This window comes from Hirundo rustica, chromosome 2, assembly GCF_015227805.2.
Source record: "Hirundo rustica isolate bHirRus1 chromosome 2, bHirRus1.pri.v3, whole genome shotgun sequence".
In the NCBI taxonomy this organism is placed as follows: Eukaryota; Metazoa; Chordata; class Aves; order Passeriformes; family Hirundinidae; genus Hirundo; species Hirundo rustica.
The window spans coordinates 16836146-16858222 of NC_053451.1; the positions used below are offsets into that span (position 1 = coordinate 16836146).

Genomic DNA, 22077 nt, shown 5'->3' on the forward strand with positions numbered 1-22077 from the left:
CCCCCACTCCCACGCACCCCCATGGTCCCATGTGTCACTATAGCTTCACGGGAGGCCTGTGTTCCCCTTGGCCCCCGGCAGCCCTATAACCCCCTCAACACCAGGGCTTCCCTCGCTTGGACTATGGCGTGTGTCCCACAGTAGCCCGTGACGCCGCGTGTGTCCCGGTGGCCGGCAGAGCGCGCTCCCTGCAGTCCAACCTGCGTGCCGCACCCCGCCCGCGGTCCGCCCGCCCGACGCCCCCCGGCTCGGCGGTGCCCAATGGGCAGGAGCGGGGGCGGACGCTGCCGTTCGAATAAGAGCGGCGGCGGCCCGGGCACCGGCGGCTTCGGTGTGGTACAGGAAGATCCGTACGAGTGGGGCCCCGGCGATCCCGGTGACGCCGAAGACGGACGCGATCCCCAGCCACGGTCACGGTACGGGGAAAGCTGAAGCGGAGTGGGCCCCGGTGATTCCCCTGGCGGGCGCTCAGGGCCGCAGAGCGAGGCTGTGCCACAGGCGGGCGAGGCGCGAAACCCTCGGGCCGCCGGGCTCGGCTGCGGCACAGCCTCCGTCTCGGGCCGAGCTCAGCGGCGTCCCCTTCCCTAAGGCCGGCGGGGTCCCGGCCGGAGCGTTGAGAGTCTCGGGCGTGTGGTTTCCCGGGGCTGGGCGAAGTCGGAGCCTTCTCCAGCGGCATTCGGCGGCCGCGTTCCTCGCGGGTTCCTCTGCTGCCCCCAGCGCCGGTTTGAAAACCTTCTCCTGGTGCCCTTCCTGTGCCGTGCTCGGGGCAGCCCCTCCTGCGGCCCCGAGCGGCTTCAGGCAGCCCAGACGCTGCGGAGATGATTTCCGAGGGTCTCCCAGACAGCAGCGAGGGGTGAGCGTCCCTTCCTCGCCCGAGGAACACCTCCCTGGTCTAGCTGGCGACCCGTCGGGTCCGGTTCCCGTGGAATCCGTGGCCGCGGGGTGCGTGCGTATCGGGGGGAGTTTTTCAGGGGTCAGCTGGGATGTGATTCCAGTCAGGCTAGAGAGAGACGTAGTAACGGGGGGCATTCTCTGCCGAGCCCCCGGCTTTTCCTGAGCCGCGCTGGGGCCGGGAGCGGGTCTGTGCCGGCCCCACCAGCTCCCCGTCACCCGGGGCCTGGGCAGGGTGGCGGCAGTGAGCGCGTCCAGGCTCGGACCGATTCTCCTCCCCGTGGCGAGGCGCCGGAGGTTTCTGTGCGGTGCGCCTTTAACGAGCGCGGGCCCGGCGCGGTGACGTGGGGTGGCCCGGGGCCAGGAAGGGGAACCGCCGCCTGCCAGCCCCGCCGAAGAGAAGCTCAACTTTTCTTTTGTGCGTGGCCGCTGGCTCCCCGGCCCTCTCCGGCTTGCCAGCGCTCATGGCGGATTAACTTCAGCGCGCCGACGACGGCCGCGCGGCCCCGGTAAGGCCCCAACAAAGACTTTGCGCCTCTTCCTTGTTTTGTTTCGCGCGGGGCTGGCGCGGAGGAGGGGGAGGGAGGCGGGGGCGGCGAAGCTCAGCTCGCCCGGCTCCGCCGCCCCGCCGCAGCGTTCGGCTCCCGGCTCGGCGCCCGGCGAGCCCCCGAGGTGCGGGTCCCCGGGGCCGCGGGCGGCCGCGTCGGGCTCGCCAACATCCGGGCGCTCGGGTCGGCGGCTGCTCTCCTCCGCCCCGCGCCAGCTGCGCGCCCGTCCGGGCGCGGGGGCCGCCGTGGGTCGCTCGCCCCGCCTGGGCGCCTCCCGCAGCCGGACCCCTGGCCCGGGACAGCCCCGGGCCCGCGGGCGCGTCCCCCCGGCGCGTCGGGAGCTCCGGGGCGCGGGCTTGCGTAACGCCGTGCTGTGACCGGGGCGGCACGGGGGAAAGCGGGGAAGGACGACGCTGCCGCGGCCACCGCCACCTCCGGGGCTCGTTCCCCGTTCCCCACCGCCCCCCTGCTGCTGCTCTCTTCGGGGATGAGGCTGGAAGGCGCTCACGGCCTCTGGCGGGCTCGCCAGCCACTTCCCGCCTGCCATCACGAGTGGCGCGTCCTCACGGAGGGTCGTGGCGTTGTCTCGGATGCTCAGGGTAGCCAGTGTCACCCGTGAGAAGCCAGGCTGTGACCGCGGCAGGAGCGGGTTAGCCCTGCCCGTCCAAATCTCACACCAGCCGCCAGTGTGTTTGCAGACTGCTTCTGGTGCAGCCCAGCTGAACACTGGTGGCACAAGGCTTTCTTTGAGGCTCTGCATCCCGTGCTGCACCAGTGCTTTGCCCGGTGTCTTTGAGTGGATTTTTTAGGGAGAGGTCGTGACCGTGCCACCGGATGGTGGGACAGTAGTTGCTGAGAGACCCAGCCGTGGGAACTAGTTATAGCCAAATTGGAGGGAGGACCTGTCCTGCTGAGGATCCCATGCTTCCCAGCTGGACTGACGGCAGTGGGAGCTCTGTAGTCTCCAAAGGCACCACGACTGGTTGGCTGTGCTGTGCTGAGCAGCTGCAGATCCTCACCAGGCTCCTGGCTCATCATCATGCAGGTGTCCAGGTGCAATACAGGGTGAGGAGCCCCCTCCTCATCTGGGTGAGTTTGGCTCCCAGCAGTCCCCTCCCCTGGAAGACTACCAGGGTGGCGCTGGGGGCAGCCAGCATGGAGGCAAAGGTCGCTGTGAAGGTGACCTGGCAGTGATCCCAGATCCCGTCAGGGCAGCTCATCCCTGCTCCCACTCAAGGCAGCGATGGCCGGTGAGCTCCCTGTGCCCCCAGGAGGTGGTTCTTCACTAACAGCAGTGGGAAGGGGAGCTGGCAGTGCTTCAGTGGCTTGGCCACTGCCTTGCCAGGCAAGAAACGTTAGTGACGTTTGGAGGCAAGAGGGAGGGAAGAAGGCACGGCAGGAGAATGAGGAGCCCGAGCAGCAGTTTTCCACTGACCCCGTGTCAGGATCCTAATCTGTGGGAGTGGACCTAGCTGCTGCTCAGCATTGCTCCACGCTCTCTGCCTGTAGGGGGGCAGAGGGATGCTGGCTGCTCCCACACAGCTGGCCAGATGCAGGGACACATCCTCCCTTGGTGGGCACAAATGTCTGGGGCTGGGTGCAAGTCACTTAGTAACGTCAATACTATACTTTACCTTTTTTATTGCTCCCCCACCTTTGTTGGTGTTTTTAGGTCTGGGCAGTGACCTGACAGGCTGGCCATGATGTCTCTTCACAACGCAAGAGTTGCTGCTCTCCTTGCTTGGGTACGTGCCCCCTCCTCTGCTGGAGCTCACTGCATAGGTGGGACGTGCTGCTGCCAGCACTGGCAGCGTCGGGGCACAATGCTGGGGCTTGTCGCAGGAGGGATTGTGTCTGGGGCAGGTCCTAGGGTAGCCCAGTTCCTGCTGTTCCTGGGCAGGTGGGTGTTTGCAGGAGAAGCCTTGCTCACCCTTTCTGTTGAGTAACCAGAAATGCTGGAACGGCTTGGCCTGGTTATGGAAGCTGCCTGGGAGATGGAGCTGAGCCTGAAGCAGGCAGCAGCTGTGCTGTAACAGGGTTGTTGGAGCTGTCTCACAAAGCACGGCTGTGTCCAAGCAAAAACCCATAGAATGGTTTGGCTTAGAAGGGACTTCTAAGCTCATTCGACTGGAATGCCCTGCCATGGGCAGGGAGACCTCCCACTAGACCAGGTTGCTCCAAACCATGTCCAGCCCAGCCTTGAACACTTCCAGGGACAGGGCAGCCACAGCTTCTCTGGACGATGCTCGCAGGGAAGAATTTCTTCCCAATATCCCATCTAACCCTGCCCTCTGTCAGTGAGAAGCCATTCCCTCTTGTCCTGTCACTCCAGGCCTTTGTCCAGAATTGCTCTTCAGCTCTTTTGGAGCCCCTTTAGACACTGGCAGGGGCTCTGAGGTCTCTCTGGACCCTTCTTTTCCCCAGGCTGAACACCCCCATGTCTCTCAGCCTCTCCAGCGAAGAGGGTCTCCAGCAGCATGGTAAATGGGACCTGTGCCAGACTCCCAGATATGGAGCTGTGGGGATCATGTTCATCTGTTCCCTTGGAAGGGGTGGTTTGAAGGGCTGGATTTACTCTGACACCCACACCAGTCTTGCTGTCCCCTGCCAGGACTGGAGATGATGGGTGGCACAGCACTGTGCTGTCTTGGTTTCTGCCTTCTGACTGTCCCACCCCATTTCTAGGTGAACAGCACAAAGGTTTGTCCTGATCCCCTCAATGATCTGTCCCAGCTCCAGGACTGTAGTGTCTTCATCAGAATTATCCACAAAATGTGAGTATGGGGAGCTGTGTGCACTTTTCAAACCACGCAGCTGGGACTGGGCTGCCTCCTGGAGCCATGTCCTCAGCCCCCAGGAGCTAAGTGTCTCTGTTCTTGGGAGGGTGGGAGTGGGGGGTCTTGGGGTATTTATTTCTCCTCTGGCATATGAGATGCTGGGATCTCCATCTCCTCTTTGCCACTGCACAGGTGGGGTCTATGTGCAGAGCTGTTGGGTCCCATAGAGCTGCCCAGGGAATGTTTTGGTCAGAGTTCCTGTCATTTGAGGCTTGTTATCACATCTGGCACTTGACATCTGGGTTTGCTCCGGGCATTGAAGGAAAGACCTGAGTGCTGCTGCCAGTGGCACAAGGGTTCCTGCAGCTGCACAGAGTATTAATTTTTGTTGATGTTGCTCTGGTGAGGAAACAGCCAGCAAGTTTTCCTGAGTGGCAGCCTTGGGATCCTGAGGAAGCCCTGTATCTGGAAAGCAGTGTAAAGAATGACAGTTTCTGTTTCATGAAGTGCTTCTGTTGCCTGGGGATGTCAGGCTGCTGCTGAGTATGATGTGGTCAGAGCCTGTTTGCTCTGTCCTGGGACCTGAGGTGGCTGGGCAGGGGTGGGAGGAATGCCTCCTTAAGGAATTGTGTTTGTTGCCTGGGGAGCAAGGGGCAATTAAAATCTACAGCCATAATGGGCATCAGAGGTGGGACGAAGCCTGGTGGTTAAGGAGCTGGCAAAACAAATTGAGAGGGTGTGAGGCTGTCATGCATTGCTTCCAAACCCTTCCGGTGGGAGGCTCGCTGGAAGCCTGTCTGCTATGATTACCTCCTGTGCAGGGTGAGGAGAGCCTGCCTGGAGCAGGGATCTGCCTGCAGTGGGTGGGGAGGAAGGAGCTGCCTGCACCACAGATATATTTAGTCAGATGTGGTTAATCTCCTGGGTCTGTGCTCCAGCTCGGATTAGTAGGGATCCCAGTGGTGTGTGCTCTCTAAAGAGGCCTGGCCTTGCTAAAGTGTAATGGCAGCAGCTAGCTGATCTGAGCAGCTCCTGGTGACACCAGGAGAAGTCCATGAGGAGGAGCAAATCCTCGTGGCAGCCCCTGTCCCAGGCCAGGTTCCTGGCACTTTGGGAGTGAGAGACAGTACTGAAGCAGTGCTGGTCGAACATGATTGGTGTGGGTTTTGGGCATGCCGTTTCTGAGCTGCAGTTGGGTTCAATGACCCTTGTGGGTCCCTTCCAACTCAGGATATTCCACGAACTGGTGGCTGCTCGGGAAGAGTGTAGTCTCAAAAAAAGTGCAGGAGGAAGCTTCAGCCTCCCCAATCCAGCAAGAAAAGCCCGAGGCTCCATGCCTGGACTGGCTCCTGTGGTGCTTGCCGGGCAGTGGGGCCACCACAGGCTCTCTGTGCTGTGCTGTGCTGTGCTGGATGCCGGGACTGGCAGGCAGAGGAGGAAGCAGTGCTGCAGAGGTGTTGGCTGCCCAGCTCCAGCTGCTCTCCCAGCAGAGAGATTCCGGGGATTCCGCTCCCGTGCATGGCGTGGTTGGCCCTGGCTCCGCTGGCCCTGCTGCGGGGGCGGAAGGCAGAGCAGTGCCCCAGAGCCAGCCCCTGGCTCAGCGGACCCTGCTGCACAAAACTCAGCGTTGGTCTAATCCCTCCAGAAAGAATTAACACAAACCCTGCACTCTTCCAGCCACGGGAGCAAGGAGGGGGAGTCTGTGCTGGAGCAGCCACTGCCAGAGAGGATCTCCTTCATCCATGGTTTCCTGCAGAGTAAGACCCTGCGCTGGTGCTGGGGAAAGCGACTGCCCCTGCTCGGTGCCCCTGACCTCTGAGGGAGTCTGGCCTGCTGTCTGCAGCTTCCCCCTCCACAAAGGGATTCCCTCACCCCACATCAGCAGTTTTGCGAAGTGCCAGCGGCTTTCCCACATCAGCCTGTGGAAGGGAAAGCTTCCTGATGGAAATCCTTGCCAGAACCTGGGTTCAGAGCAAAGGAGGTCCTGGGTGTGAAGGGCAGGGTAGCAGTGGCTGCTCTGGTGATGCTGCCTTGGAGTAGTTTTTATAGTTGGGTACCTGGACTCAAGTTCTTCAAACCCCAGTGGAAAACCTTTACCCAAGCAGAAATCCTGGGAGGGGAAATGGGAAGTATCTCACCCTCTTGCTCATCCTTTCCTGGAGGGAACACACCATATGCCATCTCGTATCCCACCCTCCAGAGATGAAACTCTCTGTGCTGATGGAGGGGAGATGCTGGGATTTAGGGTGGGATTCCAGGGAGGGGAATGAAAGTCAGTCAGAGTTAATGGCCAAGGCTGACCACTGGGATCTCAGCTCTGGGGCCCATCCTGCCCCATGTCCCTTATTGTGGATGCATTACAGTGCCCTGCTGGCCATGAGTGTCACCTCTGGGGAGGCAGCATGCCCAGTGGCTCCTGTGTGACTGGGAATTCTGCTTCATGTTGCAGAGCACTGCAGGCACAAATTGGCTGCAGAAAACCTGGTCTCTGCACAGAAACTCCTGGATGGAGAGGAGCTGGCGCTGGCCAAGGTAACTGCATGGCATGTTTTAGTCCCAGACAGCAGCAATGTGCTTGTGGCTGGCCTGGAGTTAGTGATGGTTTTCCTGCCTTGCTCAGGTGGCTGTGTTGCTCCTGTATCACACCTCCATGAGTTCCAAGAACCCTGGAGACTGGAATGAATTTGACTATAAGACCCAGGTAATCCCTCTGGGGTTCCTTCTCTGGATCTGGGGCGCAGGGGGAAGCAGCAGTGCCTTTGGGGGGAGGTGCTCCAAGACTTGCCCTCACGTGTCCCATTGAAAGACAGTGTGGAGTGGGCACTGTGGTGCTCACTGGAGGTTTTGGGCTATCAAAAGCTTGTGGTGGCAACTGTGGGCAGCAGCACAGGCAGGCAGGGAGTTGCCCACTGCCCCATGCCTGCTGTGGTGCTGCCTGTGACCTGCAGTAGAGACACTAACCCTGCAGTTCCTCTGACACAGGTCGAACTGGCGTCAATCCTCAAATTTGTGCTGGATAACGAGGAGTGCCTGAATGAGAATCTGGAGCCATTTCTGCAGAGGAAAGGTGAGTGCTGGGCCCTGACTTTTCCTCCCGTTTGTGCTGCTGTAGCTGCCCAGCCATAAAGGCAGCTGCACCACCCAGATGCCCTCAGCTACAAAACAAGCTGTAAGCTCCAGGAGTAGGGCTGCCCTAGACCTGCTGGCTCTTCCTACTCAGCCTTTCCCTGGAGGAGTGGAGCAGGTGGGATGCTGGCAGTCTTGTGGGAGCAGAGTTGCTGGGGAAGGCCTGTGGAGCAGGAAGGGATATGAGGATGTAGGGCCAGTTTATGGCTTCCTCAATTGGGCTGTTCCATCCCTACTGGAATTTGTAGTTCCTGTGCCCCTGAGATTTCATCTGCTTGGCCTCTTAGATATTAAAGATCACAGCCTTTTTCTCCCTTTTTATTTCCAGCAGAGCCATCCTTGTCCAGCAGCAGCTTTGAGGAGCATTCCCCACTGCTCTCTCTCCCACACAAGCGAGAGGTGCGTTTCCTGGAGCTGCAGAGGATCGCCTCCTTCCCTAGCACCAGGTATGTGCCCTGGCTGCCAGGGGAAATGCGGAAAGGGGGGCGTGGGTAGGGCGGCTTTTGGGAGCCGCAGATGTAGCTGGGCTGCACACTGACTCCCTGGAATGACCTGTTCTGCCTTGGTGCTGTCCTGCTGCACATTGCTTGGGCGTGATGTGGGGATGGATGGTGGGGGTGAGCTTGGGCTGCAGCTCCTTTTAGAATCATGGAATCATTCAGGTTGGAAAACCCCCCTGAGACATTAAGTCCAGCTGTGCCCCTGGCACTGCCAATGCCATCGCTAAATCATGTCTCCATGTGCCACATCTGCATGGCTTTTTAAATCCCTCCAACGGTGCCATGGGTAGTCTGAGCCATGGCTGGACAAACCTTTCAGGGAAGGAATTTTCCCAGTATCCAGCCTAAACCTCCCCTGATACAAAGTGAGACCATTTCCTGTTGTTGTGTCCCTTTTTACCTGGGAAAAGAGGCCAACACTCTACTGGCCCTACCCTCCTTTCAGGGGGGTGTAGAGATGGAGAAGGTCCCCCCTGAGCCTCCTTTTCTCCAGTCTGAGACCCCCAGCTTCCTCAGCTGCTCCTCATCAGACTCATGCACCAGACCCTTCCCCACCTCTGTTTCCCTTCTCTGGGCAGCACCTCAGTGTCTTTCTTGTGAGGGGTCCACGACTGAACCCAGGATTGGAGGTGCCTCACCAGTGCCCAGCACAGGGGGGTGGTCACTGCTTCACCCCTCGGGGGTCACACTATGGGTGACACAAGCGGGGATGCCCTTGGCCACCTGGGCATGCTGGTGGTGGTTTTTGCCCAGCACTCAGAGGTTGGTGTTAGTACGTGCAGGAGGAGGAGCATGGCCTTTCTGCTCAAGGGTTGTGGCATCAAAGTTACTCCCGTGAACCTGATGCCAAAATGAGTTTTGCTTTTATATTTTCTTCATATATATTCGTAGCTCTCTAGACTGTTACTGTGTAGTTATATAGTTCCTATCTGCCTCCAGTGTTTTTCCTACCCTGATAGACAGAGAGACAAACACATTGCAAAGACCCTATCCTAATCTTGGTTCTTTCACGAATGAAGGATGTGCCACCCTCCCAAGATACTTGCCCATAAGGAACTAGCAAAAGAGGGGCTCCAGAAGAGGAGGAACCAGAAAGGCGAGGAACATATGCCTCAAAAATCTAGTAACAAAACAACACACACAGAAAACAGTTTTAATATAGGAGTAATATAAAATCTGGTCATTAATTGTAGGCATCCAGGGGCATTTTTCCATAATTGCCAACAAAGTGTTGTTTTGTTCCTAGATTTTTAAGGCAGCAGTTCCTTGGGGAGCCTGGCAGGAGAACCTGCCCCAGAGATGGGGGTAGCAGAGTGGGTCTGGCTGTGTGGGGCCTGTGCTGGCTCAGGATAATCCAGCTCTGTGTGTGTCTCCCTGCAGCCTGCCCAGCGCTCCGTCTTCGCCCATGGGGGACATCATGCAGACCCCCCAGTTTCAGCTGCGGCGGCTGAAAGAGCAGCTGGCTTTTGAGAGAGAGAACCGGGAAGAGCTGGAGGTGGAGGTGGCAGAGAGTCAGAAGCTCGTCATGGAGAAGGGTCAGTCACTAGCAGGATGTCCTGGGGTGCAGGATGGGGTCTGTGGGGCAGAGATCTCCCCTTGCTTCTCTGACTTTTCTGTTGGGACCCCACCGCAGCTCTGCTCATGCATGGTCCATCCTGCCAGGCCACACGTGAGACTCCAGCTTCCTTCTTCGTCTTGTGCTCCCTTACACATCTTGGGCAGCAAAAGCCATGACTGAAGCTATGCTGAGCAGCAGCACTGGTAGCCTGGCTCTTTGATCTCCTGCTGCAGAGGGTTTCTGTGCAGAAATGCTGTTGTGGGGGTTTCAGGTGACATGAAAAGTTGGTAATGGGCCCTTTCTTGCCCCCATCCCCAGATGCTCAGATCACCACGATGCAGCAGCGGATGGATCGCTTGGCAAAGCTCAATGAGAAGCAAGCTGAAGACCAGCTGGAGCCCAAAGAAATGGAGGAGTTGAGGGAGAAGAACGAGAGGTAATTTTCCAGTAATGTGCACTCCTTCCTCCTAGGTGGAACCTTGTCACTCCCACATCCCCAGTCCCTATGTTGTCTGTCTCTTCTCTAGCAGTGCATGAAATGGGAGAAAGCAAACCTTCTCCGTGTTCCTCTGCTGCTGTGCCCTGGGGAGGAGACAGCAGGCACAGAATCAAGAAAGGGACCTTAAAGCCCATTCAGTTGGAATGCCCTGCCATGGGCAGGGACACCTTCCACTAGACTAGGTTGCTCCAAGCCCCATCCAACCTGGGCTTGAACACTGCTAGGGATGGGGCAGCCACAGCTTCTCTAGACAGCCTGTGCCAGGGCCTCACCACCCTCTCAAGGAAGAATTTCTGCTCAATATCTGATCTAACCCTGTCCTCTGTCAGTGGGAGGCCATTCCCTCTTGTCCTGTCACTCCAGACTCTTGTCCAAAGTCTTTCTCCAGCTGTTTTGGAGCCCCTTTAGGTGCTGGAAGGTGCTCTGAGGTGTCCCTGGAGCCTTCTCTACTCCAGGCTGAACACCCCAGCTCCAGCGTGGCTCCAGCAGCCCTTGGAGCATCTCCTGGGCTTGCTCTAGCAGCTCCACATCCTTGTCATACGGGGGACCCCAGAGCTGGAGGCAGCTCTACAGGTGAGGTCCCACCAGAGAGGAGCAGAATGCCCCCTCCCTTGCTGCTCCCGCTGTGGGATCAGCCCAGGACGCGGCTGTGCCACCATCACGCTGCTGTGCCCTCAGGGCAGTTATGGCCTGAAGCCCATTTGTACTGCAGTGAGTGTGGATCCAGTCCCAAACCATGCAGCCTGTTCCAGCAGCCCACTCTTAACCCAAACCCTGCATGGGAGCAGCTCTTCCTGTTATGTGAAAATGGTGTACTGTCCATGTGGGTCTCACCTGGCCTGGAAAAGGGAAAGCTTTCAGGGTGATCCTGGAACTCCTGACTCCAGCCCCTTTCCTAGGCCTTTACTTTGACCTCATGTACTGGGCTTTGTTGCACACTTGAAATCACCTGTCACACTGTGTCCCCTGTCCCTGTGCCACTGTTTACTCAGGAAGGCTGCCCAACCTCCACTGGAAGTGCCATGTCTTTTTTGCCTTTTCCCCACTTCTTTCCCTTTGCAGGGGGTGGCTGGAGTCCCACAGCTGCCTCTGCTCTCAGTTTGGAGCGGTTGGACTTCTGCAAAGCACAAACCTTGCCTATCTCTACTCTGCTTTGCCACCTGTTGGGACCCAGTTTTAGGGCTGGGTTGATGGTAGGGTCACAGCAAGGCATGGAGATCCCTTGGAAGCTTTCATTTCCTCAGCAATGTCCAGCAGCACTGATCCCTGGTGATATCCTTGCCAGCTGCCAGCGTGCACCCCCTCCTTACCCACCTCCTTTCCCGCAGCCTGGTGGGACGCCTGCACGAGGCCTTCAGGCAGTGCCAGGACCTGAAGACTGAAAAAGCCCAGATGGACCGAAAAATCAACCAGCTCTCTGAGGAGAATGGGGAACTTTCCTTCAAGGTATGGGATGCAGTGTCCTGTCCGTGCCCCACTGCCCAGCTGGTTGTGATGGAACCCAGGGGGAGGATTTGATGGCAGTGCCGGATGCTGGGAGGTTTATGGTTCTGCTAATGCGATCTTTGACCCAGTGACCAAGCCTGCTCTGGATCCTGATCCAAACAGGAACTGTGGTGGGGGAATGGGGACTGGGTGGAGCTGCCTGCATGTGGTGAGCACCCACAGTCCAGGATGCCCATGTGTGCTGCAGCTCTTGGGAATGGGGAGTAGGCAGAGCCCCGGACAGCAGAGGCACACTCTGACTCTCTTCTGGACTGGATGGATTTTCACTTGGCAGCTGCGGGAGATTGCCAGCAATATGGTCCAGCTGCAGCGAGCCCTGAATGAGCTCTCGGAGGAGCACAACAGCGCCATGGCACAGTCGCAGGAAAAGCAGCAACAGCTGGAGAAGGAGCTGCATGCTGCCCTGCAGGACAAGGTCAGGGGGCCTGGGGAGTGGTGGGTGCCCCCCTGTAGCCCCCATAGCTGGGGAACATGCCAACGGCAAGCAGGGTGCAGCAGCCAGGAGCCCCCATTTGTGCCGGCACTTGGGGAGAAGCTGTGTAACTGTCAGCCCGTGTGGGAAACCTCTCCCTGTTCCTAGGAAGGGTTCCCTGTGGTGGGACAGGCTGCTGTCCTTGCAGTGGGGAGAGACAAAGCTGCTGGAAAAGCAGTACTGTGTCAGTACTGACTGGGTGACTGTGCCCCTCCTCGGTTCACTGGCTCTTCTGTCTTGCACCGTGCTCAGTCCCATCTCTGTCCCCAGAAATGCTCAGAAGAGAAAATCGAGATTCTACAGGGAAAGATTTCTATGCTGGAGGATCAGCTGGCCAAGCTGGAGGAGTGCAGCACCCAGGAGAAGGGAGAAGTGATGGGGGACATTTTGAAGGTACACTGTGGCTCCTGCACCCCTAATGGCTTGAATGGTAAACTGGTCCAGCTGGAGAGAGCAGCAGGTGCCAGGAGGTGAATGGCAAAGCCATGTGGGGCAGAGCCTGCTGCTCTCTGCTGCTAGATAGGGGAGTGGGGCTGAGCACTCTGGGAGAGCCCCTTTTGGGCTGAATTTGCAAACACTGCTCCCAAGGAGCTGGTGGCTCCCCCAGCCTCCCATAACATGAATTGGTTGTGGAGGAGAGCATCTTCTGCATGGTGAGAAGAAGGTGTTTGGTCCAAGGGAGCAGAGTGGTGCAAGGCTGAGGGAAAGCAGGGTGTACTGGGGGTGTGATGGGGGGGAGGCAGGCACTGGGCAGCTCCCAGTGGGATGCAGCACGTGGGGCTCTGGTGAGCATGTTGGCCACAGCTTGAGATACACCTAGGCTGTGCATGTTTTGTCCTTGTAGTGGTCTGAACTTAGCTGGGCACCAGGTGCCCACCAAGCCCCACTATCACTCCCCAACAGGACAGGGGAGAGAAAAACTATATGGAAAAGTGCTAGTAGATTGAGGAAATCAAAAAAGGAAAAGTGAAAGTTTATATGTGCCTAAGCAAAGAGAAAAGGTAATCTCTGCTTCCCATCAGCGAGTGATGTTTAGACACTTCCTGGGAAGCAGGGCTTCAGCATGTGGAGTGGTAGCTCCAGAAGGCCAACACTAAAATAGTGCATGCTCCCCATTCCTTCTACATCCCTTAGCGTTTATAAGTGAGCTGACATCATATGGTGTGGAATTACCCTTTGGTTATTGGGTCACTTGGCCTCATTGTGTCTGCTCCCAGGATCTTGCCCACTCCCAGACCCATTGCTTGGGGGGGAATGTTAAGAGTTCGTCTTCCCTTAGAAGCTTCCACAGTGCTTTGCTTTGCTTGTGTAGCTGGAAATGTGCTGGTAACACACCAGTAGTTTTGGTTACTGCTGAGCAGCACTCTCTCTGTCTCACTCAGACCCAATGCAGTCTCTTTGCTATTCTCTTTGCCAGCTGGAGGAGCTGAAGCAGGAGGTGTCCAGCCTCACAGCCAAAGGAGTGCGGCTGGAGGAGGAGAAGCAGCAGCTGGACAGCCTTGTCAGCAGCCTCCAGAACTCCCTCTCTGAGAGCCACCGGGCCCAAGAGAGGCTGAAGCGAGACCTGCAGGTACGGGCTGCTGAGAGCCAGGCTGAGCAGCTGGCTGCCCTCAGTGCCCAGCATGAGCAGACCCTGCGGGAAAGGGACTCTGCCCTGCAGCAGCTCCAGCAGGCCAACGCATCCCTGAGCAGCCAGCTGCAGGCCGTGGATCAGGAGAAGGCTGCACTGAGCTGCAAGGTCGGCGAACTGGAAGCCCAGATCCTGGAGCTTGGTGCCCAACGACAGGAGGGATTGGCAGCTGAGGCACTGAAAGCCCAGCTGCAGGAGCTGGAGGGCAGGCTAAAGGAGAGCCAGCAGAGACTGGCCGAAAGGGAGAAAGTGGCCCGGGAGAACAGCCGCCTGCAGGAGCAGCTGCTCTTCCTGGAGGAATCCCTGCGGAACACTGAGGGTATATTGGAGGACGAGAAGAGACGGGCAGCTGAGTGCCTGGAGGGCAACCTGGCCAGGATTGCTGAGCTGGAGGCAGAGAGACAGCAGCTGGTTCAGGACCGGGAGCCAGCTCTGCCAAAGCGGGGTGAGGAGCTGGCCACGTGCCAGGTGCTGGAAGAGAGCCAGGAGCCGCCCATGGGAGCCTCTCCTGCTGCCCAAAGGAAGGATGAAGAGTGCAGGCGGCTGAAGGAGGAAATGCAGGCGCTGAGCCAGGAGCACAGCCGGGTCTGCCAGCAGCTGCAGGCTGAGCAGGAGAAGGTGGCTGTGCTGGAGGCCCAGGCAGAGCGGCTGGCTGGCCTCCAGGCTGACCTGTCCAGCACTCAGGCATGGGCAAAGGAGAAGGAGAGCGAGGAGCAGAAGCTGAGGGTCGAGATTTCCTCCCTGAAGGAGAAAATGGCTGTGGCAGAGCGAACAGCAGCCCAGCGCGTGGCCAAGCTGGAGGCGGATGCCCAGAGAGCTGCTGAGGCACTGGAGGGAGTCTCCCAGCAGCTCTCCCAGGAGAAGCTCAAATCCAAGGAGCTGGAAGGCACCGCGGATCAGCTGCGGATTGCAGAGAAGGAGCTGGTGTCCCTCCGCTCTGCCGTGCAGGAGAAGGAGAGCTGGAAGGAGCAAGTGTCCCAGTGTGTCCAGGAGATGGAGAGGAAGAACAGCCTGATCGGTAGCCTGGAGCATGAGGTCTCCGTCCTCCGTCGCCAGGTGACGGAGAAGGAAGCGGAGAGCAAGGAGCTGAAACGCCTGATCCTGGCTGAGTCGGAGAAGAGCAAGAAGCTGGAGGAGAGGCTGCGGGTGCTGCAGACGGAGATGGCCACCGCAGCCTCCCGCGCGGCTGAGAGGTGCTCACTGATGAAGGTGGAGGTGCAGCGGTGCCAAGAAGAGATGGAGAAGCAGCGGATGACCATCGAGGCCCTGAAGAGGGACCGCCATTGCCAGAGCGAGCGGGAGGATGAGCTGCGGCAGGAGGCGAAGGCCTGCCAGGACAAGTGCCTGCAGAAGGAGCAGCTGCTGGCTGCCCTGCAGCAGGAGCTCGACGGCGCTCAGGCCGAGCGTGCCTCTCTGGAAAGCCAGCACCGCCGGGACCTGGAGCAGAGAGCAAAAGCCGCGTCCACGCTGCAAGCCGAGCTGGCGCAGGCCAAGCTGGAGGCGGCTGAGGTGCCGTCGCTGCGGGAGCAGCTGGCAGAACGGGACCGGGCCGTCCAGCGGCTGCAGGCTGAGGCAGCAGAGGTGGGGACGCGGCTGGCAGGGCTGCAGCAAGCCAACGCTCAGCTGGCCAAGGAGAACCAGGGGCTCAGCAAGAGCCGCAGCCAGGGGCAGCAGCAGCTTGAGGCGGAACTGGGCCAGGCCAGGGAGCGGCACAGGCAGGAGCTGGAGCAGCTGCGGGCGGCGTCTGAGAAGCTGGTGACCAGCAGCAGGCAGGAGGCTAAGGAGGCGGTACAGAAGCTGGAGGACCTGAGTAAGGAGTATGAGAGCAGCAAAGCGGCAGCCCTGGAAGAGAGGAAGAAACTCCTGGAAGCGAAGCAGAGACTGACAACTCAGGTAGGGGTTGCACTCCCAGCAGGAGGGCTGTGGGTGGGGGAGCCCTCCTGGAAAAGGGCTGCGTTCAGCCTTCTGCACACCCCTGAATGCACGTCCTGCTCACCGCAGGGACCAGGAGTGTGGGACACATTCCTGGGTGTGAATGGGACTGTCCCAGTGAGGTGCTGGAGTGTTTCCAGAGAAGGGCAGCAAAGCTGGGAATGATCTGGAGCACCAGTCTGATGAGCAGCAGCTGAGGGAGTTGCAGGGGACTAAGCCTGGAGAAGAGGAGGCTTGGGGGGACCGACTCTTCCCTGAAAGGGTGAAACAGCTCCCTGAAAAGAGGGTGCAGCCAGATAACTTCTTCTCTCCCAGTTAACTTGTTTTCCCAGTTAATAAGTGACATGACAATAGGAAATGGTTTCAAGTTGTGCCTGGGGAGGCTTAGGTTGGATATTAAGAAAGAATTCCTTCCTTGAAAGGGTTGTCCAGCCAAGGCACAGTCTGCCCAGGGCACTGGTAGAGTCCCTATCCCTGGAGGGATTTAACAGACATGTGGATGTGGCACCTGGGGACATGGATCAGTGGTGGATTGGGCAGTGCTGGGGGAACAGTTAGACTCAGTCTCAGAGGGCTTTTCCAACCTAAATGATTCCATGATTCTATGAATAACAGCCTGTGTCCCAACTGTGTACTCACCTCTGCCTTTGTGCTTGCAGGTGGAGCAGCTGGAGATAATCCAGAAGGACCAAACTAAGCAGGTAACACACACCAAGTGCTGGCGGCTCAGTGACAGTGCACAGCCCTCCTTGTTTGTCACTTCACACTGGAGCCACCGTCTCCTCTTGTGAGCTGTTCACAGTATGGACCCAGCCATGGGGCACTTGGCTCCAGGTCTCTGGGCACCTTCACCTCCAGGGTGTAGCACCTGCCCCCTCACGTTGGTGCCTGCAACTTGGCATGGCTTCTCGCATGCCCCACGGCAGCTCACAGAGCAAATGGCTGCCAGGAGCATCCAGAGCTCCTCAGAGTAGGACTGTCAGTGCTGTGATGGCTTCTCCCCCACCTTTAACCAAGGCCCAGCTCTTGGCACAACTGGTAGGAACAGTTTTGCTCAGACAGTACGGTCCAGATGTGGCTAGAGCAGCATTGATCTCAGATGTGGTAGGAGTTAGCACTTGGGAAACAATGCAGGAAAAGTCCCACTTCCCTGTCCAGTCCCAGCCAGAGCTGCCCAGGACTCTGCAGAGGCCTTGTGGCTATGACCAGGGGTCTGGAGGCTCCTCAAGCATCCCCTGGAGCAGGGAGAGCCTGGCCAGGCCAGAACTTGCAGCAGCCACCTGTCTGTGTCAAGCGTGCTGGATGACTTGTGGGACTCCAGGTTGCAAGCCCTGGGGCACTGGGAACTTAACACAGGCTTTGCTTCCAGCACATGGCTGCTCCTTACGCTTGGGTAGTTCCAACCAGCCTTGCTGTAAGGACTAACATGGGGTGACTGTCACCTTGCCATGTCCCGGGGTCTTCCTTGGCAGTGGGTGGTGCTGAACGGTTGCCCTGTGGCAGGAAACTTCTTTGTCGTGCCCTAGAGCTGGCTGGAGAGGAGGGGATGTGCTTCTGCACAGGAAGATTGTAGTTTTGTGCCTGGAGCTGGTCTCACCAAGCCATGTTCTTCCAGGTGGAGGAGCTGAATAAAAAGCTGACTCAGCATGAGAAGGCCGCTTTGACCCAGCAACAGAGAGTTAAGGTGAAGAGGGACCGAAAACCTGGGGACTGAGCCTTGGAGCTCTTGGGGTCCCCCCTGGGTTGCATCTAAGCCAGTTCCTTCCCTGTCCACAGGCTCTTGAAGAGGAGCTGCAGGCAGCAGTCACCAGCCATCAGGAGAAGGTGGCAGAGCTGCAGGTGCAGCTCACCCAGAAGGAGCAGGCAGCTGAGTCCTACAAAGGGCAGGTATGCTGGGAGCTAGCATGGCCCTGCTGTACCTGACACTGCTGGAAATCTTGACAGTATTCCTCTGCTTTACATCCTAGATGGAGAAGGCAAAAAGTCATTACGATGCCAAGAAGCAGCAGAACCAGGAGCTATTAGAGAAGCTAAAGGCCATGGAGCATCTGCAGAAAGAGAACACAGAGCTTCAGAGCAAATCAGAGAGGCTGGCCAAGGAGCTACAGCAGAGCATCCTGCAGGCCAAGGAGTCTGAGATGAGCTGCAAGAATCTTACCAGCCAGATCCACAGCCTGGAAGTTCAGGTGGGCATGGCATAGTGGGGCTTCACCCTCCTTGTCCTACTCACCTCCATCACCACCTCATTTGGATAGATCCTTCCATTCCTCCCTGTTCTCCATTCAGGTGGAAGTTGCCAAACGACAGGTGCAGGAACTCAGCAAGTTCCAGGTGATGACTACCACAGTAAAGGGACAGGAGTCTTCCTGCCAGAGTGTGGCTGACCAGAGCACTGATAGTCTCGATGAGGCACAGCTGCTCAACTCCACCAGGTACCAGATCAACCTGCTTCCAGCACCCCAAAAATACACTGTTGCTGCTGGCCTGGCAAGCCTGCTGGTGCTACCCTCATCTCCTATCTCTGCAGGAAGGCCACCAGCTCTCAGCTGGAAGTCTCAGTGGTGCCATCAGACAGTGAAGAGTCACCGCTGTCCCAGCGGCCGCCTCAGAGGAAGCCATCCCTGGAGAGTCTCTACTTCACCCCCATCCTCTGTGAGACGCCGTCGCAGCTGGAGAGCAGCGCCAACCTCCCGGGGGACCTCTCGCTCGACTCCGGGTGCAAGACCCGCTCAGCCCGACGCCGCACTACCATCAACATCACCATGACAGACGTGAGCAGGGGGGCTGCCGGGGAATGCAAGGGTCAGGAGCAGCACTGCAGAGGGACCCAGCACGCTGGGAACTGAAAAGCTGAACGTGACCTGTCAAGGTGCACTGGCAGCCTAAAGTCCTTGGCCATGTCCTTGGCTGATCCCCAGCACAGTGGGAAGCGGGGCAAGGTGGGGATTCTGTCCCACTCTGGTGAGACCCCACCTGCAGAGCTGCTTCCAGCTCTGGGACCCCCAACATCAGAATGACATGAGGAGCAGAGGAGGTCACAGAAGATCTGCAAGGGCTGAAGTCCTTCTGCTCTGGAGACAGGCTGAGAGAGTGGGGGGTGTTCAGCCTGAAGGAGAAAGGCTCCAGGGAGACCTTAGAGCTCCTGCTAGTGTCTAAAGAAGGCTCCAAGAGACCTTTGGACAAGGGCCTGGAGTGACAAGGGAAGGGGGAGTGGCTTCCCCTTGACAGAGAGCAGGGTTAGATGGGATATTGGGAAGAAATTCTTCCCTGTGAGGGTAGCAAGGCCCTGGCACAGGTTGCCCAGAGAAGCTGTGGTTGCCCCGCTGGAAGTGCTCAATGCCACATTGGATGCAGCTTGGAACAACCTGGTCTAGTGGAAGGTGTCCCAGCCAAGAGAAGAGGGGAGTGGAAGGAGATGAACTTAAAGGTCCATTCAGCCAAAACCCATCTGTGATCCCCTCATCTCTGGATTTTTCTCTCCCAGAAACAGACAGACTCTGAGGAACTGGTCAGCATCAAGAACATCCCATTGGCTCGGTCCACAAAAACTTCTTCCCCTGCTAAGGGCCGTCTGCGCTCAGGTGCCTCCACCCGTTCCCTCACCAGCTTCCCCTCCCAGGAAACGCTTGTGAAGCTGGAAACCTCCTCTCCAGAGAAGACCCCCAGCAACTCAGGACTGCTGGGCCTCCCTGGGTACCGGCCAGTCACACGGAGCTCCCTGCGCTTGCAGCGGACCAGCAGCTCCAGCCTCGGTGTGTGTGGGCAGGGCAGGCACTTGGACTGCTGCCTCTGGGGTTCTGCCTTGGCTTGGGGGACTCAGGTCTTACCTGGGACCCCCCTCATCCTCTCTTGCTTCGGATTTAGGCCGGAACACCATAAACCTGGGCATGTGCCAGGATGAGCCGGAGCAGCTGGATGACTGGAACCGCATTGCAGAGCTGCAGCGGCGGAACCAGGCGCGCCCCCCGCACCTGAAGACCAGCTACCCCCTGGAGAGCATGGTAACGGGCAGAGGGGGAGATCAGGCAGCCCTTTCTGCAGAACTAGGGCTTGGCCGGGGATCTGGGCACAGACAGTGCCCCTCAGCAACATGCCCATGTCCCCTCCCCAGCCCTCCACCTCCTTGGGAACCATCACGGATGAGGACGTGAAGATGGGGGACCCAGAGGAGACGCTGCGACGTGCCAGCATGCAGCCCTCCCAGCTCATGGCCGCCAGCAGCGAGGCAGGCAGCCAGGGCAGCAGCATCACTACCCGGCAGCAGAGGAAGCGCCTCTTGGACGAGACCCACCAGGGCCCCGACACCCCCCCGGTGAGCTCAGCCCAGTCCCCCATCACAGCTCCCTACTGGGAACAACAGGTGTTCGGGTTTTGAGGGAGCTGCTGTGGCCCTCTGGGCAACACCCCTGTTTGCCACATCATGTTCCCACTGATCTGGATCCCAGTGCTCAGTGTTCCCACCATCCAGTGGTGTGTCTTGTACTCGTGATGCTCCCGGTGCTGGCGAGGAGGCCGTTCCAGAGGCGAAGGGCTGAGCCTTCTGCCTTCCCTGGGCACTGCTACCCTCGCTCCCATCCCCTCCCTGCAGCCCCTCAGTTCCCTCATTGCCGTCAGCCCCACAGCAGGGTGCCCCCCAGATGACAGTATTAGCTGGTGCCCTGTTTTCCAGTCCAAGAAGCCAACCAGCTGCTTCCCACGGCCCCAGACCACCCAGGACCGCGGCGAGCAGAGTGGCTCCCAGGTGAGTCAAGAGAGCGAGCAGCCAGCCCGAGCCATGCAGGTAAGCTTCAGAGGGAAAGAGAGGGAGCAGGAGGGACCCCTCTGTCCTGTCCCACCCTGAGCTAATGGTCCTGCCCCTCCTCTGCAGGCTCAGAGGCGCCAGTCGATGGCGTTCAGCATCCTCAACACCCCCAGGGAGCTGGGGAGGCGCCTGCTGCGCCGGGCGGTCGCCCAGAGGAGCGCTCCCACGGCCTCCAGCAGCGGCGGCGGCGCCCGCCGTTCATCCCGCATCGCCACCGCCAAGTCCCCCAAGGGCAAGGTGGGGACTGCCTGAGCCCCGGGCACACTTCTGAGCTCACGCTCGCCCCAGTGCCCCCAGCCCCTGCCTTGGGTCCATACAGGCCGTGGGGAGAAGGGGGACAGTCCCTGCTGTCCCTGGGCTGCCACGGCAACAGCAGGTCCCAGCGCGGGCCCTGCTCATGTTCACGGTCCCTAACCTCCCGTCTTTGCTCTGTCCTTTCCAGGCCGGTCGCCAGTCGCGCAAGGACAATCGATCCTGAGGTTTCCCCGGTCCCCGCATTGCTGGCTCTGCCCTGGCCCCAACCTGCCCCCCCTCAGCTCTTCCTGTCTCTCCAGGGCCCAGGAGCACGGAGAGGGAACAGGTGGGGCCACCCACATGGCTGCCTTGCACATCCCACTGACAGCTCCAGAGGTGTCCTGGGCATGGCAAGGCCCCCGTGCCCTTCCTGCACCACTTGTCACCCTAAACCCTTCTGGGACCCAAGGCAAGGGGATGCACAGGGGCTGAGGGCTAGAAACACACAGGGGTGCAGGGGGTGGCACTTTCTACTTGTAAATAAAATGTATTTTTCACCTGCTCGGACTCCTGGATTCCTCCTACAGTCCACATGCACTGGAACCCTTATCAGGGCTTGAGGGGAGGAAAAGCATGACCTCCTCCTTGTCTTACCACCGTCCCCATGAACTACGCAGGATGTCCCTAGGCAGGATGCTTACCCAGGGAACTTGCTGTAGCACCAAGCAGTCAGTGCAGATTTCCATCTTCTTTTTTTCTCCTTTATTCTTCTGCAGCAGCAACTCCTGCCATTACAGTGTTTCAAACCCCAGCAAACCTGGCCATGGGGGTGGAAGCACCTTCTCCATCCTCACACCAGCCTTGCCACAAATGTCCGGGCTGCAGTGCCTCTGCCCCTTGGAGTACTGCAGCTTCACCCCCCAGGGGTGGTGACACAGGGTTTGTCCCCAGCTCTGCTGTCCTACTGCAGGCACTGGGGGGAGGACAGGGCCCCTGCTGTCTCCCCACAGTTGCTGGCATGCTGCTTCACCTCTGCCACGCCAAAGGGCAGCTGGCAAATGGGGCAGGACACCCAGGCATCAGGGGACAGGAAAGGCCAGGCTGTGGTGGGGTCTTCTCCACACTGGGAGGTATGTGCAGGGTGCAGATCCAGTGGGAAGAAGCCTGTGGAAGGGGAAGGTGATGTGGTTGTCACAGACTCTCGCTGCTGTTGGGGTGATACGGGATTTGGACTGACACCCTCCCTGATGGCAGACTGGGAATATGTTGCGGTGCCTTAAGCATGGTCTCCACGCTTGCTCGGGCTAGCTCACGCACCGCAGCATGGAAAGGTACGGACAGCTGGCTGAGCCAGCTAATCCAATCCTGTGGGGCCTTGGCTCCCATGTGACCTCGGCGGCAGGCACAGGTGGTGCAAGGCAACGACAGCAGAGATAGAAAGGTGGACTCTGCTGAGTGAGTCACAAGATTTTATTGGAGCCCTGGTGCGGGACCTCCTGACCTCCAGGTAACTGCCCAGGCAGAGCCCCCAGGCTGCTGGCCAGGACCTTTTATTTGGGGGTGGAACAAGGGGAAGAGGCAGGGGGTGAGCAAATCAGGGATC

At 58.8% G+C, this 22077-nt stretch overlaps 1 protein-coding gene across 5 annotated transcripts; it reads left to right on the top strand.

Moving 5' to 3' along the window:
• Positions 1-278: 278 nt before the first annotated feature.
• On the top strand, positions 279-21033 carry NUMA1 (nuclear mitotic apparatus protein 1). Of its 5 annotated transcripts, none has more exons than XM_040053615.2 (26): positions 279-416; positions 3112-3184; positions 4125-4213; positions 5894-5973; positions 6666-6748; positions 6837-6917; positions 7199-7283; positions 7671-7788; positions 9223-9377; positions 9719-9836; positions 11228-11345; positions 11680-11820; positions 12148-12270; positions 13295-15400; positions 16099-16140; positions 17055-17123; positions 17216-17326; positions 17407-17625; positions 17726-17871; positions 17967-18210; positions 18924-19191; positions 19304-19440; positions 19551-19751; positions 20109-20219; positions 20307-20477; positions 20683-21033. In XM_040053615.2, the coding sequence occupies exons 2-26, from the start codon at positions 3140-3142 to the stop codon at positions 20716-20718; spliced, it is 5097 nt and encodes a 1698-aa protein (XP_039909549.1). In that variant the 5' UTR covers positions 279-416; positions 3112-3139; the 3' UTR covers positions 20719-21033. The 5 variants fall into 5 exon arrangements, with proteins under 5 accessions (XP_039909549.1, XP_039909557.1, XP_039909564.1 ...); XM_040053623.2 differs by lacking the exon at positions 279-416 and adding an exon at positions 753-853; XM_040053630.2 differs by lacking the exon at positions 279-416 and adding an exon at positions 917-946.
• Positions 21034-22077: the final 1044 nt, after the last annotated feature.

Bases quoted from the DNA above. Each gene is read 5' to 3' on its own strand.
- NUMA1 (XM_040053615.2), top strand. From the start codon at position 3,140: ATGATGTCTCTTCACAACGCAAGAGTTGCTGCTCTCCTTGCTTGG. The intron at 5,974-6,665 runs GTAAGACCCTGC...TTCATGTTGCAG, and splicing joins CATCCATGGTTTCCTGCAGA to AGCACTGCAGGCACAAATTG. The intron at 20,220-20,306 runs GTAAGCTTCAGA...CCTCCTCTGCAG, and splicing joins AGCCAGCCCGAGCCATGCAG to GCTCAGAGGCGCCAGTCGAT.